This window comes from Calypte anna, chromosome 4A (genome assembly GCF_003957555.1).
Source record: "Calypte anna isolate BGI_N300 chromosome 4A, bCalAnn1_v1.p, whole genome shotgun sequence".
NCBI classification, from domain to species: domain Eukaryota; kingdom Metazoa; phylum Chordata; class Aves; order Apodiformes; family Trochilidae; genus Calypte; species Calypte anna.
The window spans coordinates 16,624,809-16,640,118 of record NC_044248.1 but is presented as its reverse complement, the minus strand read 5'-3'; the positions used below and the strand labels follow the sequence as shown (position 1 = coordinate 16,640,118).

At 41.0% G+C, this 15,310-nt stretch overlaps 1 protein-coding gene across 1 annotated transcript; it reads right to left on the bottom strand.

Annotated features, from left to right (window-relative positions):
• Nucleotides 1–4,393: 4,393 nt before the first annotated feature.
• Nucleotides 4,394–11,753, bottom strand: NIPAL1 (NIPA like domain containing 1). The gene is made up of 6 exons (XM_030449953.1): nucleotides 11,686–11,753; nucleotides 8,227–8,493; nucleotides 7,104–7,160; nucleotides 6,585–6,675; nucleotides 5,142–5,302; nucleotides 4,394–4,998 (listed from the first exon to the last, which is right to left on the bottom strand). The coding sequence occupies exons 1-6, from the start codon at nucleotides 11,729–11,731 to the stop codon at nucleotides 4,394–4,396; spliced, it is 1,227 nt and encodes a 408-aa protein (XP_030305813.1). The 5' UTR covers nucleotides 11,732–11,753.
• Nucleotides 11,754–15,310: the final 3,557 nt, after the last annotated feature.

The following is a 15,310-nucleotide window of genomic DNA, read 5'->3' as shown; positions in this document are numbered from 1 at the left end:
GATGCTATGATTCTGTGATTGAGCTCACCACAACATTATGCCTGGGCCTCAGAAGTGTTCTAAGACTTTTCTGCAGATGATGTGCTGCAAATGTGAGATTTAAACTGACTGCAATATACAAGTGCATAGGGACTTTGAATCCTATATGCTTTTTTAATAGCTCCTGAAAAACTGGTTTTGTCACACTTATTATTACAAGTTAATATGTAATATGCCCCAGGACAGTGCAATAAAAAGCTCCAGTAGGTTTGTGTACTCAATGCAGCCTGCTTATGCTTCACTGAGTTGTCCCATGGTGAATATGCATCCATTCTTGAAACATCTTGGTCTCATACACAGAACCAATAATACTTGCCTATCAGGCCTTCAACTTCTCATTAAAATCCTTTCTGTAGGCTGCTTTGGGATAATTGTGAGTACACTGTAACTAACACTCTGAAGCAGATAAATTTAATGTGCTACCATCAGGCTGACAGTACATGAATGAAAAATCTTTATCACATGCTTCAGAGTCAGTGAAACCAGTGTGTAACTGGCAACAAGAAAGGGCTACTGGACAAAGGTCAGGTATCTTCTGTGTATTTACTTACTGCAGCAGTTACACCCACAAATAAAGCCTAAGTAGGTCACTTCAGTCCCCATGTTGTCTCTGAGCTCAGCTCAAACTCTAACCACATTCCAACAGGCAAAAATGAAGTACTTACATGGGTGAACAGTCAATGCCACCTATGTCACTGGCACATGTGGGCAAAGAGATGTCTTGTTAACTGTTTGCATTCATAATGAGAAACACAGATCAATTACCTGTGGGTACGAGTCCAGTGGTTTGTCTCCATGTGCCATTTGGTTTTCAGAACAACATTTTTTATGCCCTCTATATAGAGTTTCACAAAGAGGGAGGCCCTGCAGAGACACCAAGGCACTCCAGCAAAGACTGCTCCTCCCTCAGGCACCACCACCCCAGTGCTGACCTGAACCTCAGCACTCCTTTCAAACCTGCCAGAAAGAGTCAGGAAACCTGCTCTGCTAAAAGAGTCCATTCTAATGCACTCGCCAGCTTTGTTTTGCTGGAATTTAAACAGTAGGAGGATGGTGCTTGTTAGGAGTATGTATTTCCCCATGGAGATCCAGGATGCGAATATGGAGAGTAAAGAGTCTGAAGTTTTGAATCAGTACTCTTTGGGATAAAATTTTTTTATAGCATGGCTATTTCAAGTATGGCTGGGAAGGCAGGCAAAAGCAAATGGTAGAACAGGTTTCTGTAGAAATTAATAACCCATCGGCTTCCTTCCAAATTGCCTCCATACTATTTAACCTCTCCAAGTCTTCTTGACCAACTGCATTTAACCAGCACAGCTATGTAATGAATTTAATTGCCCATTAATTTGTCCTGAGGTATGACAGTAATGAGTAGCTGCCAAGATTTGTTTTGTATCAACATTTAAAAGCATAACTTGGTTAGCAATGCACTGCCTTTGAGGTTTTCTTAGTTCTAGTCGTTAACTATTCCCCCTACTTCCCAAACCACTTCAAATTACTTGAGAGAAGTTCTTTCATTTCACTGCCTGGAAAACCTGACAACTCACTCAAATACTCTCCATTGAGGCTGGCTGTGAGAAAGACATCCCTAATACCTCAGCTTTGTGTTTACTTTCCCAGTTGAGAAGAGAAAGCATTTTCACTTGCCTGTTATTTTGGTCCTTTGAACACCAGGCCTTTTGACTACTCATTATCAACATTACATATTCCTTGCTGATGCTTTCTACAGAACACCAGGGTAAAAGTAACACATCTGAACGAATTAGCTAATTCTAAGAGAAGCTGAAACTTCTTCATGTCCCCCCGTACATTATGGACTTTTCAGTACAAGCTGAACACATGGTCAGATGCACATGAATAGCAACAGACAGACATTCTTCATCTAGAATCCAATTATGTCTGCACAGAACCAGCTTCTAAACCCAGGTTTATTAGTTTTGGAACTATCAGATAGGGATTAAATAGAATCATAGAATCATAGAATTGGCTGGGTTGGAAGGGACCTCAGAGATCACTTATAATAAATATGAATTACACCCCTTTTCATCCCTTGTTTAGAAAATACAGATCATTTAGTGCATAATATGCAAATAATTTATTACAAGAGAATTATTAGGAAAATATGACTGAAAAGTAAAATTATTCTAAATTAAAAATTAAATAAACATTTTCAAAAATAACATCTCGTAAAGAAAATCTTTTCTATACAAAAAGATTATCAATAATTTACCATGATAGACTTCCTGTACACCATGAAAATAAGCATTTACTTTGGTTTTCTAACACTTTTAGAAAATAAAGTTACTTGCATAGTTGAGTTTTTTATTTATGTATAAATGCAGATATGCAGGTCCAGTAGAGAATACAGAATTTTTGCTTGGTACAAGTCACTTCACTACTAAGAGTTGGTATAAAAAGAGCCCAGACTTAGCTTAAGAGAGTCCAGATCCTTCTCTGTAGTGAAATGAGGCAACCAGGTGCCACTGATTACCAGGGAGTGGGCATGAGCTTGTGTTAAGCCCACCTGTGCCTGATCAGGGTGGGCCCCCACTGCGCATGAGCAGGATTAGGGGGCCAATAAAAGGTGAGGCCTGAGACACAGGCTCAGCTCAGTCCTGAGCAAGCCAGCAGAGAGGTCAGTCGCTCTTGGAGCAACAGCACCGGTCCAGGCTAGTCAGCCCTGAGGGCTACAGGCTCAGAGCGCTATTTGGGAGTCTCTGCTGGAACACCTGGTTGGACCTTGAAGCGCCGTGCCCTAAAAGAGGTTTGTCTTGTAACACTTCTCAAATAAGGTATTAGTACACATCTTTAAAAGAATGCCAACACAACTATTAAAGAATGGGACAAGTTGCTTTTTTGTACAAATAGCCCATTTGGTCATACCTCAGTGATGACTGAATAAGCAAACAGAGGGGCCACCAGTATGCAAAAGGATTTCCTTTGCCCTTTTTAGGATCCCTCAATATTTTCTTCAACTATTCTTTGAATTGTACAGGTAATTCACAGTGAAAAGCAATACAAGATTTTGTTAAAAGACAACAAAGAGGATTGTAATGAGTAAACCATGGACTGTGCAAACTTTTTGTGAGATAAAGATCAGTGACTACAGCTGAGGAGCATACTGTGCTGCAGATACTGACCTTAGAGGCCTATGGTAGATTAATAGCTAAAACATTTAATGGAGGGGTAAAACATTTAATGGAGGGGAATACTCATTTTTAGAAAAGATGAAAAGGCCAAACTAAGATGCTTTCATGTTTCTTGCCACTTGTTTGCACTGGTTCCTTTACTTAGTGTTTTTAGAAATAACACATGGAGAATGGATATCACTTCTATAGCAACTGTTTTGCTATTGAGAAATAATGATATCTTTCTGGAAAATGAGAAAATACTTCAAAAACCTTAAATGGGTTTTGATGAATAGGTGGCAATATTAGGAAGAAGTATAGAAGTAAAGCCTCATATTAGGCCCTCAGAGTAGTATACAAAATGTGGAAATTCTTAAATCCACATTCAGGTTTTCTTCTGCCTTTGATCAATTTATTCTTTCATCTCACAGAATTTTTTTGAGACAGCAGCAACTGTGTTCAGGCCTCTAATTATTTTGTTTTTCATTAAAATGCAACTTGATTATAGTTTCAAAATAAAAAGGTACATGCACATCCAGGGACTTGAAATCCACTCAGGACTCCTAAGGCAGAAGAGCTAAGCCTTTGCTGTTAAGAAATGGATTTTGAAGGAGAATGGTTACTAAGAACCATATTTCATAAATTTTTTGTGACTTCTATTCAAGAGTCATTGAAAGGTCATAAAAAATGGAAAACAAACAAATCATAAAATGTTGTACTCAAATCTAGAAGGGTTGAACAATATTTTCTTCATATTCTATCTCCAATTAGTATCTTTTGGAGGACTACCTTCAAGTTTGCTAGGCAATAAATTATAAAAATATAAAGAAAGCCTGAAATACTAAGGCCATCACTGAGAGAATAGCAGACTGTACTTGTCAGTTCAGCAAGGATTATGCTTTATCATGGCACTTTGGTGCAATAGTGAACATAGATTACAAAGGCCATTCTTTTCTGCTAAAATTCTCCAGTAGGAGAGGCTGCATAAAAAAAGGATAAGGTTGTTCATTGCCTGACATACAATTACCATCAGATTTCTTTCTCTCATGTTATTTATAGTGTGTTTTCATTCATTACAACCAACAGCTGGTACAGAGGAGTGACCCACATGTAACTGGCTTTACAGATGGTTTATCAGAGGATGGCAGAAAAGAGCATTCTGGTAGACACAGGTGGACTCAACCTGCAATTCATGGTACTTTGATGATGGGCACCATTTAAGAGTTTCATTGACTGAATAAAACATTGTCCTCCTCACATGCTAAAGCTGGGTCCTCCATGCTCTCCAATAAAGTGTCATGGGTTTCGTATTCATGGGATGGTAATGACGGCTCTTTGGCAACAGTAGACATCAACTGATGCCAGGTGATATTGGTATTTTTGAAAGCATGCAGTAAAAAAATCCCTATAATGATACTGCAGAATCCACTGAGGGCTCCCACTATATCACCTGGGTCCATACTACTCCACTCCTTGAACAGGATGATGGAGCATGTCACAACTGTTGTGGTGAAACACACGTAATAAATAGGTGTCACCAGAGATGTATTGAACACGTCCAGTGCTTTGTTGAGATAGTTGATCTGAGTGCTGACTGAGAGCAACAAGATGCCCATCAGAATGTAAACCAATGGATGTTGATAAACTGGCTTCCGCTCCAGCATTTGTTTAATGGCAATGCCAAGGCCTTTCACAGATGAGACAGAGAAGGCACCAATGAGTGAGCAAATTAAAATGTAGATTAATATATTCGTCTGACCTCTTCTTGGAGCCACAATAAAAATCAGCAGGAGAACAACAACTGTTAGGAGAACAGCAAACGTAACAAATGCTGTAAGAAAGAGGGAAGGGCAAATGAGTAATGTGCATGAGAAAAAACACCAGATTATGTTCAAGTACATGAGCAAAATTATTCAGTGTCATAAGCACCTCTCTATGAACCGTAGCACAAGTTCATGGCAACTGCATACAGACCTGGATCTTGCAGCTTTCTTTCCATCTCATCTAGTGACGTGACCTCCTCCTCCTGAGGGGCATGAACAACCATGACCGTTGACCCCAAAATGCTAAGGACACAGCCCAGCTTTCCATGAATATTCAGTTTCTCATTTAAAAAATAGGATGACAATATAGCACTGTTTGGCGAAACAGAAATAGAAGGTTCAGCTCCACCAGCCACATGAGACATTCAAAGTCTTTCTGTGTAATGTGACATTAATTAAAAACATCTTTCAAACTTGGATATATGGGAAACCAGCCTGAAAAAAATAACATTGTAAAGAGTTTTTCAGGAAGGTTGGTCAGGACTAAGAAGGTCAGGCCAGGTTTTAGGAGGGTTAGCAACCCTGATCCCTCCTCCTTGCCAGGACTCCCCCAAAGGCATGGAGAAGGCATGTCTCTTCCTTCAGAGAGGGCTGACCCCAGGCTTTCCCAGGGGTTCAGGATTTAACCCAAGGATAATAACATGGCCCAAATAAGGCTGCCTCACAGAGCAGGTAGGTGACAGTTACACTGGTTTTGCTATGACAGAATATGCTATGACAGCTGCATCTTTAGCAGTTGATTACTGCAAGCATCTTTCAACAAAAAAACCCAAAACTGTGGCCCAAGTTGGTTTTAAACACTTTGTTTCATACAGTATAGTCAGGTCTTATAAATAAGTTTTACATTTAAAATACAATAATTGCATTTTGCTGATGTATTATTTCCCAGAATGTTTGTTGGATGCATAATCTATGTCTTGTCTTCTTCTGTGATAGCCATAGTATCTGTGCTTATGTACTTGGAAATTATTTGCTTCTTCATAAACAGGAATAAACAGGAGTGTTTGAAGGGCATTCATTCTTCAAACGAACCAAATTTTAATGGTGGATATTGAAAAAGAAAAGATTTTCTTTGTCTTCTTTCCAGACAGAATTGGAAAAGACCAAACAAACCCAAAATGCTTGCTAAGTGCCTTAAGTGCCTTAATATGTAACTATGCTCCTATTAAAAAAAAAGTGTCATGGAAAACATTTTAATGGGGGAACAGTGTATTTTTGTCACCAATGAAGGAACAGGGTAAGACATTTTAAGAAAGCCTCAGTTCTCTAGGATGAGATGGATTATAGCCTTCTACCACTGTGCACCAGTAGTGTATCCAGTACATGCTGGTAAGAAATACTTTGTAGTATAGGTGGAAGGCTGCTGGGAGAGCATATATTAGTCTTTGTAACATAACCTCTGATTCCCTCTACCCAGGAAATTAAATTCTAAATAAGCAAGGGATCTTTCCACCATGAAACAAAAGGCATTTTTTGTCAATATATTGCTTTTCAGTTTTCCTATTAAAATTCTCTGCTTTCAGCCAATTACACTATTTTTTCCTCACACAATGAATAGTTCCCTTGTCAAAGTTTGCTTCCAGTTTGTACTAACCTTATGAGGACACTTAGTGCACCCAAGGGGGTAACTAAGGTTGCAGGTGCAAAGGCATAGGCAGCAAAGTTTGTAGCTTCTCCTAATCCCACTGCAGAAGAAAACATTTGGGTCAGGTTGAAGGGGGGGGGGGAATAAAAGGCATGCTATTATAAACATTTTGTATGATAGATATGATACAAAATCTTTTTTTTCTGCACAAAGTACACAAATTTTCTGTTCAAAATTATCTGACTTGCTCTGGACAAAATAAAGACTGAAGAAAGTAAAATATTTTCTCCTAAATACTCCTGGAAGCTGGACATATTTAACTGGATATTAAAGAAAAGGTGATTATATTCTGCAAAGAGCAAACAGAGTATTTGAGAGATGGGATATCAGAATGGCTTCTGTCATAAAGGTGATTGTGAAGACACTCCTTTCAAGTGAAAGGACTGAAAGTCAGGAAATAAATCCATTTAAAACAATCTACTGCCTGTAGCATTTTACATTCAGGTTGAGAGGAAAGAGGTGACTTACTTGATAGCAATCCAGCCCACCAAAGCCATTCCTTCAAATAAGAATATCCACCCTGTCCTGAAAGCAGAAAGAACAATCTTATTTTAGGTGAAAGATATCACCTATATTATTATAATTATTATTATAAATTATAATAAACCAAACTACAGCTTCACATTTGCCTCTACTCGTATAAAGTACTGCAAGAGCATGTTACGTGGATGCGACATGAAGAATATTTAGTTGAATATTCACTGCCTTTTTTATTAATTGCTCTACTGCTTTGGGACCTGGACTTCTGCAAATTTATATCTCATTAAAGGAAAAGTTCAAAGCAAAAGTAAAATATCCACGAAGATTATTGATAAGTTTAAGAAATGCTTCAAAGTGCTTTCCCAGGTCAGATCAAATATATTCATACACAGTCAGCTTCATTTTCACTCTGCTTATTCTTTAAATTGAGAGAAATTAGAAAGAAAAATGCCACTGCATGCTTTAATATTTTTTTCCATAAATTAAGTCTATTGAACATTCAGTAACACTGCTTTTTCAAGTAACCCATTAGCTGGGAGAGTATTACAAGAAACAAGAACAAAAGAAAAACTGCTAATGCAAAGGGAATAATGAGATTGGTCCAGTAGGTTTTCAAAAGCTTTCCACATTTTTCTAGCTCTTCATCTGTCGATTTTGATGGAAGACTAAATCTTTGTATTAACTCTAGAAACTTCTGTAATAAGTATTGCAATTCCTTAAAAAAAAAGACTAGTTACCATCTTAAGACTTTCTATCTCAAAGGAGGGGGGAAAGATGAGAAAAAAGACAGAAAAAAACATCTTGGAGGGTAAGAATAAGCCATAACTTTATTTGGGTTCTAGCTGCTGTCAAGGAGGAAGTATAACCAGCTCACTATATTTAATACTCACAGCTTCCCCCATAGCCCTAAGAATTCGGAAATCTCAGTATCTATAATCACACTGTATTTCCATCCCAAGCCAGGAAAAGACTTCTGATCACTTTTAAAGTATGATGGTTTTCAACTATGACAATTTTAAATGTGTAACCTGTGACTTGAGCCTTGATTTTGCCGAGTCATAACAGAGCCATTCGTCTCCCCAGCACGAGCAAGGTGGACACCACCACTTACCAGCTCGGAGGACTGCTCTGTCTGCCAGTTTCAAAAGTCCTTTCTTCTTCAGTATGAAACTAGAACCAATAAACATACTGGAACCTATTGCCAGGGCCAAGCCAACGTAGAGGCGATATTTGCTTCCAGCAGGTGTGGAAATGCTTTGGTTCATTTCACTGAGAATCCCATCCACAGAGGTGAGGAGAGAAGAGTGGGAATCAGACACGTTGATGATCTGGCACCATGCCTGGCACGAGTCATGGCAAGCAAAGGAGAGCACAGCACCTGAGAGGAGAGGAACAAGTGATTCATGAACCAGGCACAGCTCTGGAGCAGCCCTTTACTCTTCTCACTTCTTTCCACATCTTCCCAGAGCACTTGTTGTTTCTGTCTGTGCAAACAACTCACAAAATCGATAGACAGTACACAATGCTGCCCCAGGTCATTACCAACCCCTGTAATCCACCAGTGTACACACTATTTTATAAATACTTTTTTCACTACATTGTTTCAGTTGAGCAATTAGGGTAATACCAAGGAATGCAGCAATAAAATGTTATGTTCAACGTAAAACTTGACTTGAAATCATAAAGCTAATCTTATGATTCTTCTTAAGAAAACCCCAAGAAGAATGGGTTCTTTTGTGATGTGCAGAGACCACACCCCCAGAACACAAACATATCCCCAAATCCATGGCTACGGTTTCTACTAGTAGCCTGTAGCACACAACAGCAGAGATCAGAAGATCTAGCTGGAATAGCTTTTAAGGACAGCCTTTTTGGAAGGAAAGGTTTTATCACAAAGACATGTTGCAATATGAAAGAGCAGATGCAGAAGTATGGATACTCAGTCTGTTGGGATTCGTATAAAGCACTGAATGGCACAAATAATTTTGCTTTCCATGTTTCCCCTGTAATTAAAATGAAACGTGAAGGATTCATCCTGCTGAGTGGCACCATCAGTAATATGCTCTCTTTTTTTTTTTTTCCCCAACTGAAAAAACTCTTGGAGACTTTATAGAAAAGGATGTGGTTCTGTGTCTGTCCATACTTAAGCACTGGAAACATGTTCTGTAAAAAGTAGTTCACATGTTCTGTAAAAAGTAGTTCACTGCACAATTAGCAATAAGCAGCCTTGGATAATTCACCTTACACTGTTTAGGAAGGAATATTTAAAATATCAAAAGCGTTAAAAAATGTATGAAATTTGACAGTGTCTCTTCATTTGCAGCTGACAATGCTGGTACATGCTGGAAGATATAACCATATACAAGTAAGGAACTGAGAATTAATATCTGCTCCTGGTTGTCCTGTGCCACACTGTACAACACACTACCATAAGCTATCATTTGATTTTCAGGCTTTGCAATCACATTTCCTTGCTTGCCAAGAGAAGTGACACATAACAGGAGCTGCTTTGTATTGCTAAGCCAGAGTTTGTAAAAATGGTCCCACAAGATGAGTATGTCCATACTCTGTAGCTGGAGATTAAAATCTTAAATACTTTACAGCTACAAGAAATTACTTCTGCATGGTGTGTAGGACAGATATTATTCTGCCATCCTATCATTACTAGAAATTGCAATTGGGTAGGGTAAAAGAAATTAGATTTTCCATATACTTTTTGACATAGTTATTAAAGATTAAATTACAAAAGAAAATTACATAAGCATAATGTCTAAGCATAAATGTTTCTCTTAGCTAACACACATCACTACAAGGCAAAATAGCAGACAGGTTGCCAGTGAATTAAGTCCCTTAGTTCTCAATACGTTAGAATGATGGTAAACTGGACAGGTGATGGTTGCACCACAACTACTCAGCTACTACAGACTTATGTGAGAAGCAGCAACAGTTCTTGCCTTTAATTAAAAGAACGCACGACAAAAGCTCTTGGTAAGTATGGTCTTTTACCTACTTGCAATGATAAAGGCAACTTTTGACCAGCATGTTGGGTTTCTCAAGTGAGGAAAATAACACTTTTCTCCCACTTTTTTGTGAATGGTGTACTTCCATTCAGCTGTAGATGAATAGCATCTAGATGAATTTGAATATGTCCCTTCCATATGACACTACTCCTATTTTTTCTACTACTAATTCTTAAGTTTTCCGTTCCCCAGCAGACTTTGTAACATAGAATAATAAAAATTTAATCATGCCATCTGTAGTAAGTAAGTCAGTGACTGCCACAGGATGCTTCTCTCCTTTCTGAAATACAACCTTTGCTCAGATCTAGAAGGAGTCATTGGCTTTTTTGCCTGTTTTGTCTGCGAGCTGAAAAGAGTAAATTTGAATGGTTGTGATCTCTGCTTATTGGTATGGTTGGGGTTTTTTTCTGGTTTTAAAAAATGTGTCATTTGTTCCATTTCCATGTAAAATGTTACATCACTTTACTGATCACAGATTGCTAGGGAGAGGAGGCTGATTCAGGAATTACTATTACTGTACTCCCCTCTCCGACCAGCCTAAAGATTACCTGGAAGCACTGAGGAAGATGACAAATCTCTGAGGCCACGGGGCTTGCTCTGCACCCAAGCTCAGCTTGCTCAGTTTCTGTAGCTAAGCTGGTTTCACCTCCCACTTCCTGATGTCAACAAACGTGAACCAGAGAGCAGAACCCCTGAAAGCTCTCATCTCTGACTCAAGGTTGATGGCAACAGGAAACCACTTTGCCCCTGTTGAATGTCTAAAGTGCTTTTTAAGATTCAGCTAAATCAAAAATATTTTCTGAAATGCCTGAATATTATTTGAGTCGAGTAGATCCTCCAGCCTGGTACTACACTCACTTTGTAGCAATTTTTTTTTTAAGTGCAGCCCTGCAAAAGCATTGCAGGAATAAAGTACCTGGTGACAGCCATTTCAGCTTTCAACCTGACACTGAAGATCCTGGTCCTAAGTCATCTGGAAAACTATTTCATCAGAGAGGCAATCTGATAATTTTCATTACATTCACGGCTCAGCTCACACCTGGCAGGGCCATGAAATGCCCTTCTCGGTCACCCGGGAAATGTGAAGCCCACTGTCACTACGGCCTGGCTGCTGGGGCCAAAAGTCAATGGGTTGAGGATAAGGAAGGCATCGCTCCCGGGCACAGCCCCGCTCACAAAAACCAACAACAGGTGCCCAAATGAGGGTTCAGACACACACCAGACACGGGAGAACACGCTCAGCAGCCTGGACACGGTCACCACCGCCACACTCCTCCGAAAACAACCGCGTGACGTCACGGCGGAGCAAATCGTTACGTATGCAGTAATGACGACAGTCGGTCCCGCCGCGCAGGGGCAGCTCGGGGGGGCTGCAGGCACCTACCGCCCCTTCACTACCGCGCACGCCCCGGGCACTGCCATGTCCACAGCACAGCGCTACCCCCGCGCATCTTCCGCGCACCGCCGCGTCCCCAGCGAGCCCTCCCTCCGCCGCGCACCGCGCTCCCGCGCAGCCCCCCGCTCCCCTCCGTGCCCGCGCAGTCACTGACCCATGTGGCAGGGTGGGCGGGCAGGCAGCGCCTCCCGGTGCCCCATGGCTGCGGGGCGGCCCCTCTGCGGGCTGCGCAGCGTTGCGGACAGCGGCGGCTTCGGCTCCTCCTGCCCGGGCGCGGTCCGGCGCACCTGGGAGCGTCCCCGGGCTGGGAGCCGGAGGTGGGGGCAGCATTCCCGCCGCACCTGTGGGCGCGTCCTGACGGAGAACGGGCACACGGGACACCAGGAGTGACACTGGATGGGTTCTGAACTGGGTCATAGAATCAGAGAAAGGTTTGTGTTGGAAGGGACACCTTATGCTACACGAGGCTGCTCGAAGGCCCATCCAGCCTGGCCTTAAACTCTTTCAGAAAGGGGACACCCACAGCTTTCCTGGGCAGCCTCTTCCAGTGTCTCATTGTCCTTGCACTAAAGATTTTCTTCCTAATATCTAATCTAAATCTACCCTCTTCCAGTTTAAAGCCATTACCCTGTCATGCCCCTGTAAAAAAAAATCCCTCCCCAGCCTCCCAGTACACCCATACAAGTACGAAGGGCTACTCTAAAGACTTCCAGATCTTTCTCTAGGCTGAACAACCCCTACCCTCTCAGCCTGTCTTCATAGCAGAAGTGCTGCAGCCCTCTGAACATCCTCATGGCCCTTCTCTAGACTTGCTTCATGAGCTCCATGTCCATGTCTAGTGCTGAGGGCTCCAGAACTAGACACAGCGTCTCTTGAGAGCAGAGGGGAAAGAATCACCTCCCTTGACCTGATGGTTGCAATCCCTAGGGGCTTCTGCAACCCCATGGGAACACTGCATCAAAAAGAAGCTCTCTCAGTACCTAGGCAGTATTTGTGTCCACTGGAAGTTTCTACAGATTTAATTTTTCTTCACACCTGAGAGAAGAGATGAAAAGCTTTATTTTGCAGCCACACCAAGTGTGTGATGGGCCACCTGTTCTAGCCTTGACCTCTGGCTCTGTGGGCAGGTGGAGGGATTCCCCAGACAGACTTTCCCAGCTTCACAGAACTAGGGCAGCACCTGGTGATACTCACCCTGAGATGACTGTGGCTGAACAGGCTCCAGGGTGTCATAAGAAACAATTATCCTTATTACCCAATTAATAGTTTCAAGGTAGAAGTTCAAGGCCCTGTTTTTAAACATGGGTAAGTGAAACACATTTACAAAATACATGGCTTAATAAACCCTTATATGTTAACCTACGATTGCCCAGCAAACTTAATGGGAAAGTCTGAGTACCTTTAGCATGCAGAACTTCCTGAACTGGAGAAAAACTGCAAATGTAACCCAGCTCCATAGAGCAGCACAGGTACTTGCTTGAGGCTAGCGGGGTTGTAAACAAACTTTGGAGCACAGCACCTAAATTTATCATATTTGGGAAAAGTTTTAGCTCTGGTGCAGACTGGTGAAATACAGCGACAGTAACTTTGTTTTCCCTGCCCTAGGCATCCTTGACTTTGCAGTCCTGAGGTTAAAGTGAGAGATAAAATTTGATGTCTTTGTCTAAATTTCTGTTTTTATTTTTTAAATACAGACAGCATTCTGCATGTTAGGGGGAAAGGAGCGTTGCATTGCATTTTGTTTTCTGTGTTTTATTACTGATCTACTTTCTGTTTACAATGTCTGCAGTTGAAAGAACATCCATGGTAAGTGGCCTGACCTGAATGCAGGCTGCTAAGAATTTGACTTCTCTGATTAATGTTTCTAGAATAGAGGTTACTGCTACAGAAAAGCAGTAATTTTAAACAGTATTTAAGTCTGTTAAGTTAAAGTATTAAAGCACGATCTTAAAATTGTGAGCAAACTTCATCTTCTTGTACAATTTCTTCTTACATGCCCATAGGAAAATCCACATATATGTTAAGATACATGTCTGCGGTCTGCTCCCAACTGCTATTTTTGTTCTGTGTTCCCTCAGATACGTCAAGTCTGGGTGTTCACACTCTCTTTCTGCCAAAATGCATCAATCTTTCCAGCATCCTGCAATTTGACTGAAGCACATGGAGTGTCAATCTTGCAAGTGACTCAGCAGGGCAGAGCTGCAGAGAAGGGAGGTGGTAACACCCCAAAGGAGCTGCTGAAGTAGCAGAGAGGGTTGGTGGGGTAAGCTGCCAAAGACCCCCTCTTCCTCTGTCACAGCTCTTGCTGACCTACTGGTTAGGGCTTTATTGTGATGCAGAAAGCAGAACAAGTATACTGAGAAATAATGCAGTTAACACTTCTGCAGATCAGCCTCTCTACAAGTCAGCTCCTTTAACAGACCATGGACATCAAAGCATTTTTAGTTAATGAATGCAATATTTAGTCTGAGATACAGATTGGTTGACAACTGGCTGAATATGAGCCAGCAGCATGCCCAGGTGGCCGCCTGGCTTATATGAGGAATTCTGTGGCCAGCAGGACTGGTGAGGCCACACCTTGAATACTGTGTTCGGTTTTGGGGCCCTCACTACAAGAAAGACATTGAGGTGCTGTAGCATGTCCAAAGAAGGGCAACAGAGCTGAAGGTGAAGGGTTTAAAGCACAAGTGTTTCAAGGACCAGGTGAGGGAACTGGGATCATTTAGTCTGTAAAAAAGGAGGCTGAAGGGGAGATCTTATGGCTCTCTTCAACTAACTGACAGAAGGCTGTAGTGAGGTGGGGGTTGATCTCTTCCAATTAACAAGCAATAGAGCAAAAGGAATTGGCCTCAGGTTGTGTCAGGGGAGGTTTAGTTTGGATATCAGGAAAAATGTCTTCACTGGGAGGGCTGTCAGGCACTGGAACAGGCTGCTCAGGGAAGTGGTGGAGTCCCCATCCCTGGAGGTATTTAAAAAACATGTAGATGCTTAGGGACATGGTGTAGTGGTGGACTTGGCAGTGCTGGGTTAATGGTTGGACCTGACAATCCTAAGGATGTTTTCCAACCTACACGATTATATGCATTAAAATGTTTCTTATTTGAAAATCTTCATATATGTGATTTTTCATGTTTTTATATCTAAAATAAACTGTGAAAAAATACTATGAAACTTTTTTTCTGAGAAAAAAAATGAAGTAAAAAAAAGTTGTAACTAACAATCCAAGTCAGTGGGCAGACATAAAGAATTCAGAATGGTACCTATGACTGATTTAGAGCAATCTCTGGGTCATCATCTGATGCAAATCACTTATTTCAGTGAAGCTATGTCAGCTAAGAACAGATCAGCTTTTTTGTCTTCAGTAACAATATCTATGTACCAACAGCCAAAGCAATTTTGTGGCAGTTCACCTTAAAAATGCCCACGTGGTGCTGTCTTAACTCCTACATTACTACAATGAAAGAAAGACAAGCAAGACTAGAAATATCAAGCCTATTTTAACTACAGTGCATTTTCTACCAGTTTTCAGTGACAATATCATACATTGGTGATTTTCTTTTAAGTAGAATTGATCTCAGATGAATCACCCTTGCATGTGTAAACATTCTAGCATCATTATTCTGTGCCACCACCCCAGAGTTCCTATATTATTTTAGCTGGAAATAAAATTCTGCTAAACAGAAATCCCAACTGACTGCTCAGAGCTCACTCCTGCAGGGTCACCATGCTTGTTTTTCTCCCAGCAATAATAGGAAGTGAAGTTCTATCTTTTTTTTCCA

Bases quoted from the DNA above. Each gene is read 5' to 3' on its own strand.
- NIPAL1 (XM_030449953.1), bottom strand. From the start codon at position 11,731: ATGGGGCACCGGGAGGCGCTGCCTGCCCGCCCACCCTGCCACATGG. The intron at 7,161-8,226 runs GTAAGTGGTGGT...TTCTGCTTTCAG, and splicing joins CAGAGCAGTCCTCCGAGCTG to GACAGGGTGGATATTCTTAT. The intron at 4,999-5,141 runs GTCTGTATGCAG...TCTTTCTTACAG, and splicing joins AAGAAAGCTGCAAGATCCAG to CATTTGTTACGTTTGCTGTT.